Source organism: Teleopsis dalmanni, chromosome 2 (assembly GCF_002237135.1).
Source record: "Teleopsis dalmanni isolate 2A chromosome 2, ASM223713v2, whole genome shotgun sequence".
In the NCBI taxonomy this organism is placed as follows: Eukaryota; Metazoa; Arthropoda; class Insecta; order Diptera; family Diopsidae; genus Teleopsis; species Teleopsis dalmanni.
In genome coordinates, this window is record NC_051847.1 from 138903388 (window position 1) to 138921838 (window position 18451).

An 18451-nucleotide genomic window follows, 5' to 3' on the forward strand; every position below is an offset into this window, starting at 1 on the left:
GCGGCTCGTATAAATAAAACTAAGTCTGCAAATCAACTAAGCATCAGAACAAAACTTCGAATATTCAAATCAAATGTCGTACCCGTACTTCTGTATGGGTGCGAAACATGGAAGTTTACTAGATCGATCAACTCACGAACCCAAGTCTTCATAAACAAATGTCTAAGACGCATACTCAAAATATGGTGGCCAGAACGCATCTCCAATGCAGAATTGTGGAAAAGAACAAATATGCAAAGCGTCGAGAGCGAAATCAAAAAACGAAAATGGCAATGGATCGGACATACACTACGCAAGTCGAATTCCTGTATCGATAAGCAAGCCCTAAAATGAAACCCGCAGGGTGGTCGCCGGCCTGGCGCTCCTTCAAGAACATGGCGAAGGGCAATTGATGCTGAATTAACATCAGTGCGCTACTCATGGAACGACATCTGCACGGCTGCTCCAAATAGAATACGGTTCAGAGGAATTGTTGAGGCCCTATGCTCCACTGAGAGCTAACGGAACAAAAAAGAAAAAGATATTTACAAGTCAATTTGTATTTCAAATGGTCTTTGGAATCCACACTAAATATAATTGTAGAGGAGTCGTTTTCTGGGTTTGACAGAAGTGTCAACCGTGTGCCAAGCTTTTCCTGTTTTATTTATTGTATGCCCACTACTAAAGTAGTAAAGTAGTAGTGGGCATCACTGGTCCCGTGTTATAGTGGCTTAATTTTTTACTGGGTCCTTCTTTCAATTTTTACATGATGTTCAATAACACTACACTTTCTTCTCTTTAGAAAAATAATATATGTTTATTAAAAAATATTTAGATTGCAATCATTTTATCAAATAAATATAAATATGAATATTATACGTCATATTTTTATATAATTTATTGTGTAAAGCATTAGTTTATATTATGAAACAATAACTCTAATATATTAAAAAATATACATAATAAATTACTGCTTGAAAAAAATGTTTGTAATTAATTCCAAACAATTTATATCGCCATCACTGTAAGGAGAAGCAAAGCTTTCGCTTAATAAAATCTGCGAGTGAGCAAGAACCTCAAATACTTACGGTTTTAGTTGATAGCCAGCAGAGTAACCGAGTGCTTGACTTTGTTGTGAAAATTAAAAGAAACCAGAAATGACAGAGTAAGAATTTTTAATATTATAAGGCCTTATAATATTTTTAATGTAATATTAGTATATTCTGATATTAATATTAAATAATGTATTAATATTTATTTATTTGGTCCTTCATAGAGATTTATGTGCTATTCAACTAACGTTGCCACAAGGTGAAATTCGTGGTGCAAAATGCAAAACTATTTACGATCATGATTATGTCAGCTTCGAAGGCATACCATATGCTAAACCACCGTTGGGTAATTTGCGCTTTAAATCTCCTCAACCAGCTGAACCATGGTCTGGTGTGAAGGACTGTAGTAAATGCGCTAGCAAGCCCATGCAAAAAAATGTACTGACTGGTGAATTGGAAGGTTCAGAAGATTGCTTATACTTAAATGTTTATGTTAGCAGGGTAGGTAAAAGTAAATGTTATAACGAAATGTATGACCAGATAAGATATATTGTACGAATACTATATAATGCAAATATGGCACTAAAATTAATAACAAATATTATTATATTTTCAAATATCAAAACAAAAAACTTATAAGATAATGAGCTTTAACATATATTATAATCTTTGCTTCATTTTATAATACATATATTGCAGCTAAAATCAGAAAAACCGCTTCCGGTTATGGTTTATATATATGGTGGCGGTTTTTTTGAAGGTGAAGCCACAAGAAACTTATACAGTCCTGACTATTTTATGCAAGAAGATGTTATACTCGTTACTTTCAATTATCGCTTGTGTTCGTTAGGTAGGTGTAAACATATGTGTATACAAATATTAATATTAGATTAAATAAATATATATGTATTAGACCTAAAACCGCACTACTTAGCTTATACTATGAAGAACATGAGAAAGTAACTTTGCTCATACATTACAATAATGGACAGTAAAAATTAGATAAGTTACAACAGGATCGCAACTTTAGGTTTCAACCGCATTTTAATATAGATTAACTAATGTTAATTTAAAAATTAAAATTGCAAAATACACATCAACAAAGAGATGCATGTGACAATTTTTTATGATGGATAAATAATGGGACGGATTTGCGGATGTCCCCTACTGTTATTACGAGCCCCGTGTTTTAAAGGAATACCAAAGGTTTGAAAAAAAATAATTTTATAACCTAAGCACAATAACTTATGCTTCCAATTGCTTTACGCTTCGTCAAAAACAACACAAAATATAGATTTATTTATTTAATGAGTAACTAAAATGTCTAAAATTATTTTGAAACAGATTTTAATTTCTTTTTCTAATATTTCAGGATTCCTTAGTCTAAAAGATCCAACTCTACAAGTACCAGGCAATGCCGGTTTGAAAGATCAAGTATTGGCATTAAAATGGGTTAATCAATACATATCTCACTTCAATGGCGACACAAATAATATCACACTATTCGGTCAAAGTGCAGGAGGTGCATCAACTCATTACATGATGGTCACATCACAGACTAAAGGACTTTTTCATAAAGCCATACCAATGTCTGGTTGCATATTAAATTCTTGGGCTAACACACCACCTAGAGATTATGCTTTTCTTTTGGCCAAATATCACGATTACGAAGGTGAAAATATTGATAAGGATATATTGGAATATCTGCGTTCTCTTGATGCTACCAAATTGGTTAAACATAATGTACTTAACAGTGCGGATCATAGAAATGGTGTAATGTTTCCCTTTGGACCCACAATAGAGCCATATATTGGTGAAGATTGTGTTATACCAGAAGAGCCACTTGAAATGCTAAAGAGAGCATGGAGTAATGATATACCAATTATGATAGGTTGTACTTCATTTGAAGGTTTACTTATGTATCCACACCTGAAACAGTTTCCAATGGCTATGAATTTGATCAAAAATGATCCTGAGCTGCTACTACCAAAAAATATACGAGATTTACATACAGCAGAAGAAAATAAAAATTTGAGTGCAGAATTAATAAAATTGCACTTTGGTAATACTGAACCGAATGCCGAATCTAAGTTTATGTTTATGGATGTAAGTTAAAATTCGTACTTCTCACTTATATAACATACATATATACAGAGGCGTAAACAAAGAATTATTTAAGGAAAGATTTTGAAAAACTAATTAGAAATTTATATGAAAGCATTTCAATGAAAACAATCCATGAATGCAGTATAAATAGATTTGAAAAATTTTAGGCGAATTTGTTCATCAAAACTTATTCCTTGTGTTCGCCTCTGTATATGCATATATTTGTACATTATGTACTATTTAAGCATGTACAAAAACAAAAATTTTTAAAAAAGATTTTTTAAAATTTAATGTAAACGGTTAATGTAAATGGTATGATCAAACTATTCCAACAACTTACTTTTTATTTATGTTTATTTATCACAGTTGTATTCATATAAAGTTTTTTGGCATGGAGTTCATCGTACAGTATTGTCCCGTCTTACATATGCTACAGCCCCAACCTTTTTATATCGTTTTGATTTTGACTCTCCGGATTTCAACTATCATCGAAAGAAATTCTGTGGCGAAGATCCAGTACGCGGTGTTGCACATGCTGATGAGTTGTCTTATCTATTCTATGCTGCACATTCTTGGAAGCTTTCAACGGATTCGGCGGAATTTAAAACTATACAACGAATGATTAGCGTCTGGACTTCATTTGCCTTGAAGTCTGATCCAAATTGTGATGAAATCAAACCTATTGTATGGGAACCTCTTAATAAATCTAATCCAAACAAAGGATTGAATATAAGCGAAAATATTGATATCATTGATATACCAGAGAAATCGAAATTAGCAGTGTGGGATACTTTTTATAGCAAAAAAGATTTATTTTAAATGTACTGAAAATTAATTAATAATATGGTTTAAAGTATGTATGTACAGTAGACTCTCGGTATAAGGAAAGGTATAATGTCTAGCTATTTCTTAATTTGTAAAGCATTTAATGTAAAAAATTATTTTTATATTTATTATTTAAAATTATTTGATTGGTATTTATTTAGAGGGTTCGTTATTTTGAGTATTCATTTAAGCGAAAGTTCTCTATATATGTGAAATATGGAATATCTTTTCAAATAAATAACTTTCTTACATATTCAATTTAATATTTTCTCTTTTTATTTCATCTAGAAATTGATAATTTTTTACTCATGCACACATATACTACGAACTATTTTACTTTTTATTATTTTATTTTCCTTATTTATTGATTGATGGATTTTAAAAGTTTCATTTTCTTAAACATACAAGTAAGAACTACATGTTCTCAATTTTTTTTCTAGAAGTAAAGACCCACATCATATGACCTTCTTGTAAATGTGTGTTATCATTCCCCCTGCATAGTGGTATAAGTGAAAAAAAAATTTTTCAACTTATTTTACATTCATTTAGTTTAACTAATATATAATTGACTGGTTACGCATCATTATTTTTGTAGTCTTTATAACACCAATTTTCGATTACACTTTATAGGATGGTAAAGCAATTCATTATTCAGGGAATTCAATTATTAGAATGCTGAATATTAGAATCCTAACTACTCTTATTCAACTAAGTGTTGTTGCTTTACAATTATAGACTTTTTATACTTTAAACAATCTCAACTCTGACGTTACAGTCCGTAGTATCACACCAGGATATTATTTGAGCTCAAATGGATTTTGGTAATCGAGATCATCACTTCAAACTAATCTCACCTAACTTGAGCATACAAATGTTTTGCAGACAAATGCAAAACTCTAAAATAATACAAAGATTGTGTAAAGCTCTTTGTTTACTTAAAACTTCCGTTAAAAAAATTAACTAATTTTATTAATATTTTAGCAACTTTCTAGACAAAATTCTAATTAAAGAATGTTATAAAAATTTTAAAAAAAAAAAATTATTCAGGTGATGTAGAGATATTAACTAACTCTCAGGATACCACATCTTTTTGACACTCCTCGAAAACCAGATACAAACGTATATTGAATGTCAACGAATGTCGATCGGTACATCATAGAACCCTTATCGCTTTTCGCTAGAATGCAACTAATTACTAAATCCTAATGTCTTACCAAATTCAAGGCCTTAACTTCTTAGTGCCATTTTATATAGTTTCTTATAGCTTCCGATTAAGAACAATGTGTATAAAGAAGAGAAATGCGATTAATGTCATTCAAATTGAAACAAACTATAGCACATATTATATTTTATGGAAATTACAAAATATAAAATAATGTCCACATAAATTAATGAAAATAAAATACTTTATGTGATATTAAGATTATTTCTATAAGATTGATTATGGTAATCTTGTACAACAATGTTTTTTTAATAAAATAAATTTAAATTTGACTTTAACGTCAATATAACAGAAGTGACATTTTTTACATTAACAGAAACTTTTCTTCTCAATGTAAGAAATATTTGCTACTTAAGCCATTAAATACCAGGCAGGTTCAAACTTGGAATTTTATGGTGAAATTTTCAGAAAGGTATTATTTTACGTTAAAAATATTCCCTGCAAAATCAAATTTTTTTTTAAAAGTAGTTTTCAGGGAAAGTGCCTTGTGGTCAACCACACGCTGGGACCCATAGCACATTTTTCTCTCTTTGATAGTACAAACATTTATATATATGTGTTGTTTGCAAATTTGGTATTTAATTACTTTGAAGTAAGTGAAGTATCATTTCAAGTTGTATAAAATACGTGTAAGTATAAAATTTTATGTTTTATGCTTTTCACATATTTATTAATTAAAAAATATATTTGAATTATTACATATGTATTATATTATGTAAAAAGAAATAAGTTTACTTGCGTCATTGTCTACGATCAATGTAATATTTTTTATTTTCATAGAAAATTTTAAAGCAATTTTCTACATGATCACTTAAATGACACTTTTCATATATAAAAACTTTAGTTTTTGGTTTACGAACAATACAGTTGTGATGATATTGAGTTTTTATGGGAGCGTGCATACCGGTTACACGTGGTAAATTTCCCGGAAGATAAACATCTTCTACTGCACTGTGACTTTTCTTTTTCAAATCATCGTAAACTGTAGCTTCTGTAAAGAACATTGAATTCTCTGCAAGAAGAAGGTTTCTGGGAATGAAATTCTTAAAGTCTAACTGAAGCATCAGTTTTGTGTTGGTAAATGCAGCGACAAAGCAATTTAGTTTCCAAGCGTTTACTACAGCGCTATCTAAACACTGTACCCATAATGGCCACCAGCCCTTTTTGCTTCTATTCCCGACACGATAGTTAGCAACTCCATTGTCATGTAAATCGATGCCGCCCATATGTCGGTAGTAGCTGTTGATAACTTGAGGCTGCGGGACACCAACCTCTGCTATAGTGTTGCACATTTACTATGGGTTCAACGGAATCATACAGTATGTTGCAATGGATACTCACAATTGCTCAATAATTCCTTTACAACAAATGTACAGATTCCCAATTGTTTGTTGTATTTGTCAGTTGCACTGGAGTATGGCAGAAACTGAAAGATATATCCACTATCCAAAAAAAGAAAGAGTAACAAGTTGCAATGTGAATAGTTGCGACTCAGCCATTTCTACAACACCACCATTATCTTGTGCATTTGATTCGTATACAACTTCAAAATACTCTCTCAGAAGCAGAAAAACGGAATTCAAAAAAGGAGAACAAAATTCTAAAGGCACATGTGATGTTTGTTGATATTTCATCATCGTCAATCATTTCATTGCCCGATTCACCAGCAACATTATCAGGTGGAAAACATTATTATTCAATAGGTATCGGAGTGTCACTTGGTACTAATGTGTCACGTTTGCTCCAACTGTCAATAATATGCAATAATTCATGATTTCTTAGATATCTTAGGAATGACATTATAATTTTATTTACAGTAAATAATTGACGACGGAACTTTAAGCAAAAACATATACAAGCTCTGTATAAAACTATCAAATTCCGACTACCTCAACCATCAATTAAATATTAAAATAGATTTATTACTATTATAAATAGTAAAAAACACAATTTTAAGTTAATTATAAGAGTATGATATTCATTAGAGAGATTTCTCTCATTTTATTTCATTCCCTAACGACAAACATTTATATTGCATTGTTTCATTATTATATTGTAATGGGGCCCAGCGTGTGGTTCACCACACGCCTTTTTTTGCCGTTGTCTGGTGGCAAGTAACTGTTACTAAGGCGTCGGCAAAAATTACGAAAATTATATTTGGACTATTGTGAACACATATTATAACAAATATATTAGATTTTATTTCTGTTTTAATTTTCATTTAATTAAAAACAGCATTTTTTTGGACACGGAGTACCACACGGAGGTACGAAATGAGTTAAAAGTTTAAAATGGGGCTCAAAAATCCAAGACAGGAATGATTCAATATCACAATTGCCAACGTTATGACCATGCAGCCATTATCTGGAAGGCTCTTCCCAGATGTGTTAAAGTGACGACAAACACCATTTCACTAAGTGCAAAAAATCTATTGTTCAAAAACCAAAGTGCATTATTTGTAAAAGAAAACATCCAACTAATTGTAATGGCTGCCTTTTCAATCCCATCATTGCACTGAATAAGAATATTCAATTACTACAGTAATATAGTTAATAAAGTGAACGGTTGTATAGCTAAGGTTCTTACCTTATTTATGCTCCCTTAGAAATGTTTTGCTAATGCAGTATAGATTCTCATAGATAAACCAAGTCAGGACACATAATTTAGTCATGAAATATTTTGTAACAAGATGTATGTGCATTCGGCAATTAGTTCTTGATCATAAAAATGATGATCTGCTAAACTAACAAACATTTCTAAAACCTTCAATAAACGGAACAATTCCTAATTATTCAACAGACAGAAGTGATATATTACAAGAAAGGGATGGTGGAACAGCAGTTAGTGTACGAGGGCGGTTTGCTAAGTCAGTCACTTTTTGAATAAAACAAATTTTTTTCGGCAAACAAACATTTTATTTTTCTACATAATTACCTTTTAGCTCGATACATTTAGTCCAGCGTTTTTCTTATTTTTTTATTCCCTCCAAATAATAGGTTATCTCAAAACTCTCAAAATAAGCGTTTGTTTCGGTAATGACTTTTTCATTCGACTCAAATCTCTTACCGCCCAGCCATTTCTTTAGGTTTGTAAACAGAAAATAGTCGCAGGGGGCTAAATCTGGAGAATATGCTGGAGGAAGTAGCAGTTCGTTTCGCAATTCGTGGATTTTGGCCATAGTGACTAGGCAAGTGTGCACACGTGCATTGTCTTGATGGAACAGCACTTTCTTCTTCGTCAAATGCGGCCGTTTTTGCTTCAAATCGACATCGAATCTGTTCAAAAACTTTGAATAATATTCACCGGTGATCGCTTTACCTTTCTTGAAGTAATCGATGTGAATGACACCGCTTGCATCCCAAAAAACTGTGGCCATGACCTTGTTGGCTGACAGACTCTGTTTGGCCTTCTTTGGTCCACGTGCACACCTAGCAACCCACTGTTTCGATTGTTCCTTGGTCTCTGTCGTATTATGATGAATCCATGTTTCGTCCACAGTAACAAAACAGCGTAAATATTCGTTCGGATTACGGCTGTACATCGCTAAACACTCTTTTGAAGTGGTCACACGATTGCGCTTATGGTCGAGTGTGAGCAATCGCGGCAGCCATCTCGCGGAGAGTTTTTTCATGTCCAAATATTCGTGTAAAATATGATGTACTCGTTCAGTTGAGATACCTACAGCATGAGCCAACTAACGCACTTTCATTCTCCGATCATCCAATATCATTTCATGGATTTTATCGACGATTTCATAGGATCACGCCGGAAATATAGTATAGAAAATATAGTATTATTATATTTTTTAAAACATATAATACTATTGGCGATATAGTTTTTTAAGGAAGTTAGGTCTCAAAACGGGAGATCCAGCTTTAAAATTGGAAGCTAGTTAACTAACAAATTTAATTATCAAAGTGATATTTGTTTTCAAAATAAGAAATGCGACGATTTTTTAAATAATATTGCGGCTGGTAGCAATGTCTTCATCTTAAGCATCCGATAAAAGGCATGTTTTGTTGTATTTCCAATTCGAGATGAGAAGAATAAGAAAATTAATAGAATGATGACTGGTATTTTATCACTAACAGGAGTTGGAATCTAAGCTTTAACAAATGAGAAAAAAATCAGTTTCCCTGGACTAGATAGAATCAGTAACATGTGTATGAAAAATCAACTTGTAATAACAAGAATCAAACTTTTTTAAATCTAAAAAAGACCTTTCTTTGCCTAAAAAAGAGGAGGTGAAATAACAGAAAGAATAGTACTGGCAAGACTTGGGAAAATAGTTATGACTGAAAATATCATTCCCAAAGAACAGTTCGGATTACAAAAAAATCTTTCCACTGATATGCAGCTAGCAAGAGTTTCTCAAACTATAAAAAATGCTACCAGTGAAATCGAGAATAGTCTTATTTCATATCGCTAATGCGATATCAAACCTTTGAAAAGGTGTTTCATAATGATCACAGACTCTATTGAGTAAGGGTGCTTTAGACACTAACTCACGTTTAATGAAGCAAAGAAAGAGAAGAACGAACTAAAATTATATTAGTCATACGCACACACTGTCTAGACTTTAACACGATTTTTGCACATATACTCACTTATTAATTAAGATATACATATTTTGGTTTTCGAAACAACTTGAAATTCAAAACACGTAGTATTTGCATTCGCATAAGAAAGTCTAGACAAAGTTTAGCCAGTGTAAACGCCAAGTAATTAAAAATTACGTATTTTTCTTTAAATCGGCTGACTTATTGTAAAATCTTTTGAAAATGACTTTACAATGTGTATGGATTGCCGAACCATTATGAGACTTTACGGAGCCTAATATTTTGATTGAATATAGTTCTTATAGCTTATTATGGCTATTATAAAATTATGATTCTAGTTGAGTAGAATTATATTAGGTTTCTTTCTGTGTGCACCAATAGAGCATATATAACTTACAAATAATATGTGCGTATGTATATTAAATTATATTAGTTCAATGATTTCGTTTAACCAAAATATGATAATTACTATGGTTAATTCAATGTACTTTTCTTATAATATGTTTACTTTATACTATAATACTCATTGTATGTACCGATTTCTATTATAAAACTTACAGATCATTTACGCTATTCATTAAAGCAAATCCATTCGCCACCACTGTAGAGAGCATGTAAGCTCTCAATTTTATTTCACTGCAGTTTCTAAACAATTTTTGACACCGAAAATTTTAGTCTATAACTGACGGAGTAGGTGTACGGGTGTGTTGTGTGCAAAATTTTTACAAATATGGAAAGGTATATAATATTGTACATACTCTTCATTCAAATACTTGATATATTTTAATTTCATTTAATTACATTATATTTTAATTAATTTGGTAACTCTTTAGTGAAATTCACTTTAAATTACCACAAGGCGAAATTCGCGGAGCGAGAAGAAGAAGTATCTATGGTGACGACTATTTCAGCTTTGAAGGAATTCCATATGGTAAACCACCTCTAGGTGATTTGCGTTTCAAAGCACCCCAACCCGCTGAGCCGTGGTCTGGAGAATTAGATTGCACCAAGTGTGCAAGTAAACCGGTTCAAAAAAATATTATGACCGGTCAATTGGAGGGCACAGAAGATTGTTTATATTTAAACGTCTATGTGAGAAAGGTATTTACGAATGATCAAAAGAATAATTTGTAACAATTTGATAAGTTTCTAGATTAGATATGCATTTTATTTGATTGTAATATGTTATTTTATATTTACAAGTGTGTTTTATGTATATACAAAGTCTTTTATACATTATTATTAAAATAATTTAAATTTATTTTTATCACAAATTTTTATTCGTAACAAAGGTCAATAGTTTTGAATAGTTTTGATACATTGTAGTACAAATATGTCAGGTGTTTTCTATGAAAACAATTTAAACGACAAAGTTATCATGATTTATTATTTTTATTATGTGAATTTTTATATACCTATATATATTTATATGCATATTTTAACATGAATTTATAAACGTACGTGGTGTTTTATTTATTTTTACATATTTTCAGTTGAAATATATTAACCGCCTACCAGTCATGGTTTATATATATGGTGGTGGATTCTATATGGGAGAAGCGACACAAGACCTCTATAGTCCCGATTACTTTATGCGGGAAGACGTAATACTTGTCACTCTTAACTATCGTTTATGTGCTTTAGGTAAGTACTTATATAAATAATATATAATAATAATATATAATATGTGTAATATATTAATATATAGTACATAAAAATATAATATAAATAATTAAAATAAATCAATAAAGTCTCTTGTTACAACAAGACAAGACTATCTGATGCTCTTATACATTGTGACCGAAAAGTTTCCGGTCACAATGTACAAACGCAAAATTCTTAATCTTCATCAATATTTATTTTATTTCCTTCAAAATAGCCTCCATTAGAAGCGATACAAAAAATGACAACGTTTCTTCAATCTCAAAACATTTTTTATTGGCGCTTTCCGGTATGGCTTTGAGTTCCCTCTGCGAATTCTGTTTTTCGTCTTCTATGGATTCAAAACGCGTTCCTCTGAGTGGTAATTTGAGTTTGGGAAACAGGAAAAAGTCACACGGTGCAAGATCAGGTGAATACGGTGGCTGTTTGATGGTATTTATTGAATGTTTGGCCTTAAAATCGTTGATAATGTTGGCTCGGTGCGAGGGAGCATTATCGTCATGAAAAATCCATGAATTATCCTTCCACAATTGAGGCCGTTTACGGCGGATAGCTCTCACGACCGATGCCTAGCTCTCGTGCTATCTCTCTAACACTCACATGAGGATTTTGGAACACGATTTCCTTTGCCTTTTCAATGTTTTCGTCGGTGGTAGAGGCCGAAGGTCGTCCAGAACGCGGCATGTCTTCGACGGTCGTACGACCGTCCTGAAAGGCTTTGTACCACTCATAAACTTGAGTTTTCGATAAAACTGATTACCCATAAGCCTTTTGTAGCATTCGCAACGATTCTGCACACGAAATTTCGTTCGAAACACAAAATTTGATGCAAACTCTTTGTTCAATATTTTTTTCCATTGTTTTTTCGCAACGCACTACTGAGGGGAACTGGTTTCAACAGCTGCCGTAACGAATGTCTGACAGATCGCGCTCATTTTTGGATAGTAATTAAGGAAGTGCTGCCAAACTACATAAACTTAAAATATCGAAAAATATACAGCGCGCGAATTTTAAATGAGAACTTCCGAAAACCTTTCGGTCACAATGTATTCTTAGAGTTAGTATGTTTTCTATCTTACCGAAAAGTACGTTATTCGATTACTCCGTTTTCAATTTCATCTCCACACCTATAAGAAATATGATGTCAGACACTCTATTCTATTCATTCTCATTATTTTTTTTCCAAACTAATTGGAATTTAAAATTCTATTCTTTTTTCATAGATAATAAACTACAATTAAATAATTAATAATAAGTACTCGTAAATCATTCATCATCACAGTTAAACACCCCAATCTTTTTCAGTATATATTTTTAAATTTTCAGTATCATTATTATTATGTTTATGAAATCATTATGATCATTATTCATAATATGATTATAATCATTAATCTATCATTATGATCACTAATTATTAACCTATAATTAATATAAAAAAAGCATCTACGAAGACACTTGAGGAACTATAAATGAGAGTCAGAAACTATAACTTGTGATATAATACCAAATTTTGGAAGTCTTGCAGTAGCAAATAGACTTTAACTTTGTAACAGCACGGATGTTGCAATAAGCTATAATCTAAACATGGGGCGAACTAATTTATGTTGTCATAAAATGTCATCGGAGATGCAAGAACACTTGAAATTGACAACTGAGTGTTGATATCCATCGATAAACAGGTATTGAGGCATTAGACTTAAGAAACGAAAAATTACTTTAAACTTACATGATGTATAATGATAATTATAACCCATTATATTTTTCTGTCTAACTTCTTCACCAGGACTGGATGAATTTAATTTGTGTTTTGGTTTAGTATTCATTTCCTTAGCATTACTAAATGAATATCAAATAGCAAAGACAATTAATGGTCAAAAGATTTATTTCTTATATCATAATTTTATTTCTGTTTTTATTCTACATTTAAACTTGCAACGAACTAAAATTATAGGAGAGTAAGAACACATTTTTACCATAGCTATTATCAATCAAAAATATAGTTTGTAAAATATTTGAAAATTTGTTATTAATTTCATAAAAAATTAAAAAATATTTTTTCCATAGGTTTTCTGAGTCTTCAGGATCCTTCTCTCGAAGTACCAGGCAATGCTGCATTAAAAGATCAGGTACTAGCTTTGAAATGGGTTAAACAATACATAACTCACTTCAATGGTGACGCTGATAATATCACATTATTTGGTGAAAGCGCAGGTGGTGCCTCAACTCATTATATGATGTGTACAACACAGACAAAAGGTCTTTTCCATAAAGCCATACCAATGTCTGGTTGCATATTAAATACTTGGGCTAATACACCACAAAAGGATTATGCTTATCTTTTAGCTAAATATCACGGTTATGAAGGCGAGAATATTGATAAAAATGTATTAGACTATTTGCGAAGTCTTGATGCTACCAAATTGGTAACGCATAATTTGCTTACCGAAACAGATGTTAGAAATGGTGTACTATTTCCATTTACACCTACAGTGGAACCATATATTGGTGAAGATTGTGTTATACCAGAAGAGCCAATAGAAATGGTGAGAAAAGCTTGGACTAATGATATACCAATTATGATAGGTGGTACTTCATTTGAAGGCTTGCTTATGTATCCACGTCTAAAACTATTTCCAAAAGGTATGAATTTAGTTAAGACAGATCCTGAACGATTGTTACCAAAAGAGGTGCGAGACGCACATACACCAGAGGATAATAAGAAGCTAAGTGCAGATTTAATAAAATTTCATTTCGGCGATACTGAACCAAACTCGGAGGCAATGTTTAAATTTATGGATGTAAGATATTATTTAAAAGGTTTAGAAATATATTCATACACATAAGTTAATAATAGTAAATTATAATGCAATTTATAATTATGCATAAACTATATCTTATAAACTGCAATTTATTCTTTTTCATTGTTTCAACTAATAATATTATTACTATCTTCATATATACAAAATGTGAACTTAAGTTCGCTGTAAAAGGCAAATTTTTTAATCCTTAAGCGTTATAACGTAAAGCAATAATTCCTTTGATAAATTATTTAAATTAAAAACTTTTAAGTCCATGGCATATACCTAATGGAGAAATTGAGCTACTAAAATTAGTTCACAATAGGTGTGTGATTGTCCCAAAACATTTACTTAACTAAAATTACACATATAACAGTAAATTTTTTTTATTCTTTCGTAGTTCAATTCACATTTACCACATTGATACACACATCAGTTGTAAATTTACACTATTATTTTGGAACTTTTACTAACTAAGCTTGTAGAAAAATAATTGCTTGCATCGAGAATCATTTTTTTAACAATAAAATAGTATATATATATATATCCTGTTCCTTCTTTACAGTTATACTCATACAAAGTTTTTTGGCACGGCTTCCATCGAACAATTCTTGCACGTCTTGAATATGCTAAAGCGCCTACTTACTTATATCGTTTTGATTTTGACTCTCCAGATTTCAATCATTATCGCAAAAAGTTCTGTGGCGAAGATCCAGTACGCGGTGTTGCACATGCTGATGATTTGTCTTATCTGTTCTATGCTGCACATTCTTGGAAGCTTTCAACGGATTCGGCGGAATTTAAAACTATACAACGAATGATTAACATCTGGACTTCATTTGCCTTGAAATCTGATCCAAATTGTGATGAAATCAAACCTATAATATGGGAACCACTCAATAAATCTAATCCAAACAAAGGATTGAATATAAGCGAAAATGTTGAGTTCATGGAAATACCAGAAAAATCGGGATTGGAGGTGTGGGATACTTTATACAAAAAGAAAGATTTATATTAATTGCTTACACTATATTTGAAGTATATATATCCATATTAATTTTTAAAACATATGACAACTTCTTTCCTATATTATTGAAAAATATATATGTATTCCTCAAACCATTTTTCTATTTTAATAGTACTCATACTTATATCAATCCCTACAAATTGTATTAAACTATTTTAGAAATTTTTGCGCACAAAATATATGAATGAAATAAGATCATAAATACTATATCAAGTGTTTCTAGTTTTTTTATAAGTTCGAATAGTCATAGAAAATCATATCAAAAGAATCCACTACTGTAAGATGTCCTCTGAAGGATATTTAAATCATGTTGTATTGTGTGTTTCACAACTAGTAGCAAGGTCATATTTTGAAATAAGACTAAATAGAAATCCCAATCAAAATTGTGTTCAATTGCATTAACTTTCGAAAACAAAATAAATTATCCCGAGTATAATGTTACACTCGATACTGATGAGCTATCAGAGGACAGCAGAAAATTGTATATGAAGGGCGAAATTAAGATAAATTTTTTGATGTGATAATATTCATAGACATAATATATTGTTGTTGTTATTTCTATATTGTTATTGAAACTTCGTTGACCAAAATCAAGTGTTTGTAGTATATTCAAAAGTTAATTTATAAATTTTTTAATTAAAATTAATCATTTTTAGAATTCTATAAAAGCAATGCATCTAAATATTATTCAATATAAATACGAATATTACAGGCATTGAAACTACTAGATCGGAAGCAGCAAATACGATAAGTAAAAATTATTTTATTATTAATAATAATTCATTAAACTTATTCATATAACTCTATCAAAATACCTAGATACGTTTTTGCCAACTTCTGGAACGTTTTAAAATAAAAAAAATTTTATGTATTTTGTGAAAGTTCCGGTCACTGTGGGCAAGTTTTAAGTTTGTCACCACGTCAATAATATAAATCAACAGCATTCCCAGCCAGGCGCCTCTGCTGTGCGCGCGACTTCTTCAGTCTCGAGCATCAAGTGCGATTAGTGCTTCTTCAGCTTGATCACTTCACAGAAGATACCGTTAATTTTCAATGTTGCAATAAAACTCACTCGTGGTTCATTTAAATGCGATAGTCGTCTCTAACTAGTAGAGTAACTAAGATTTTGCGAAGGGCTGGAAGGGAAATTGTCCAGTTTGTTAATGACTATATGCTACAGCTCCATACGTCTAACGAGCCAACTCACAACGGCAGTGGAGCAGGCCATACAATAGACCTTGGCATGTCCAACCTAGATTATACCGTGCTTATGGATGTTTTGGATGAGCTACTGCCCCATGAATATTATGACCCCTACGTTCTCTACCACCTACTGGAATGCGTTCAAAAATTTGTAGACGTTAGCTGCATCAATAAACATCCAGAAACCTCAGAAGAATTGGATAACTGTATACAGAACCTGACTCATCTATTAAAGCAGGCCTTGGATAGCTGCTCCACTCTCAACAATAGAAAGCCATGCAGTTATTTTAACTTACCGCAGCATATTAAAAACATAATTAGAAATCGAAATAGAGTCCGGAAATTTGCTAAAATAAAGGATGACCCGGAGCGCAGAAGAGAGGCCAAATGAAATCAGGAAAAGGATCTGTGCATTTAAAAATGTGAAATGGGGTGAATTTCTGATGGGTCTTGAAACAGGGGATCAAACCTTCAGGGCCATGAATAAATACTTCAGGCTGAAGCGTAAACCAGTAATACCACCTATCCATGGAATGACAGGCTTGGTGTATACAGATCTAGAAAAATCCAAAACCTTATCGGACACCCTTGAACTTCAATTCCAGCCCAATGAAGACATAGCATATGACTCAGAGAAAGAACAACGCATCTGCGAGGAGGCAAACAATATTCTGGATCAGGAGCCAAATGATAGCATTGCATTATGCACTGACGAAGAAATCTCCCATATTATAGCGAGATTAAAGATAAGATCGGCACCTGCTCATGATGTGATTAACAACAGATGCCTACATAACCTGTCGGAGAATGCAATCCAGCTTATGACTAACATAATTAATTGGCAGACGAAAGGGTAATTCTTGGCAGATTAAATGTTGTATCTGCTTTCACGCAATGTACTTCCTTACGAACAATTTGGCTTTAGGAATAACCTGTCCTAAGAGCTTCAACTGGCTAGAACGGCCCAAATGATCCAAATGATTGAATGAGCTTTTGACAAGGTCTGACATAATGGCCTGATAGTAAAAATATCTAATCTAGGTGTTTCAGGCAGACTAACTAAGACCATCGGCAGCTGCCTACGTGGGAGGTAATTTCGTACGAAAATCAACAGCGCTCTCTCATCAGTCTAATCTATAGAAGCAGGCGTTCCGCAGGGATCGCCGCTTTCTCCCACTATCTACAACATTTATACATCTCATATTCCAATGTTAGGTCCCTCGACTCTGGCGTTATATGCTGACGATACGTGTATGTTATACTCAGATAAATGTGCTCTCAACATAACCAACACTCTTCAAAAGCATATAAACCTCATTCTGGAGTCAGAAATGGAAAATAAAAATCAATACTGAAAAAACTAAGACTCTGTTTATAACGCGTAAGTGGAGACAGAATCCGTCGAGAGTCAGAGTGGGTGATATGGTGATAAACTGGGAGGATAGCATTAAATTAAATATCAACGTGATGTTGGACAAACGATTCTCATTGCTTAAACATGTGCAACTGAAAAGAATAACCTGTGACAAAATTCTTCATCACCTCCAACCGCTATTCAGAAATGAAAATCTCAATGCTAAGAACAGGGGACTGATATATAACCAAATAATTCGTCCGCCATTTCTATATGGATGTGTAGCGCTTAGCAAAGCTTCAAACACTACTATTCGCCAGCTAGAAACTGTACAAAGCCAGGCTCTGAGAAGACTTTTCAAAGTACCATGGTAATTAGGACGAATGACATCCTCAGGGATCTCAAGATTGATCCCATCAAAAAATACATAAACGACAGAGCCCTGAAATTATATGCGAAAACTGACAGACTTATCAACACCGCGTTATCAAATCTCAGAATGGTTACAGACTCCTCTGGGAGGTATGCAGATCTGAGGTCAATTATTGCTTAGTCTGATGAAGTGATAAACAATAATCCAGTCAAGGCGTAAAGAGGGGTTTTAAAAATACCTCGAGTTAAGAAAGAGTAAAAGTGCTTAATGCACTGGCTCAAATATCTCCAA

General features: G+C 32.3%; 1 protein-coding gene across 1 annotated transcript; it reads left to right on the top strand.

Moving 5' to 3' along the window:
• Positions 1-938: 938 nt before the first annotated feature.
• Positions 939-15284, top strand: LOC119675826. The gene is made up of 10 exons (XM_038087044.1): positions 939-1144; positions 1256-1532; positions 1731-1881; positions 2404-3137; positions 3504-3953; positions 5010-5014; positions 10577-10844; positions 11237-11387; positions 13470-14203; positions 14769-15284. The coding sequence occupies exons 1-10, from the start codon at positions 1137-1139 to the stop codon at positions 15219-15221; spliced, it is 3231 nt and encodes a 1076-aa protein (XP_037942972.1). The 5' UTR covers positions 939-1136; the 3' UTR covers positions 15222-15284.
• The last annotated feature ends 3167 nt before the right edge of the window (positions 15285-18451 follow it).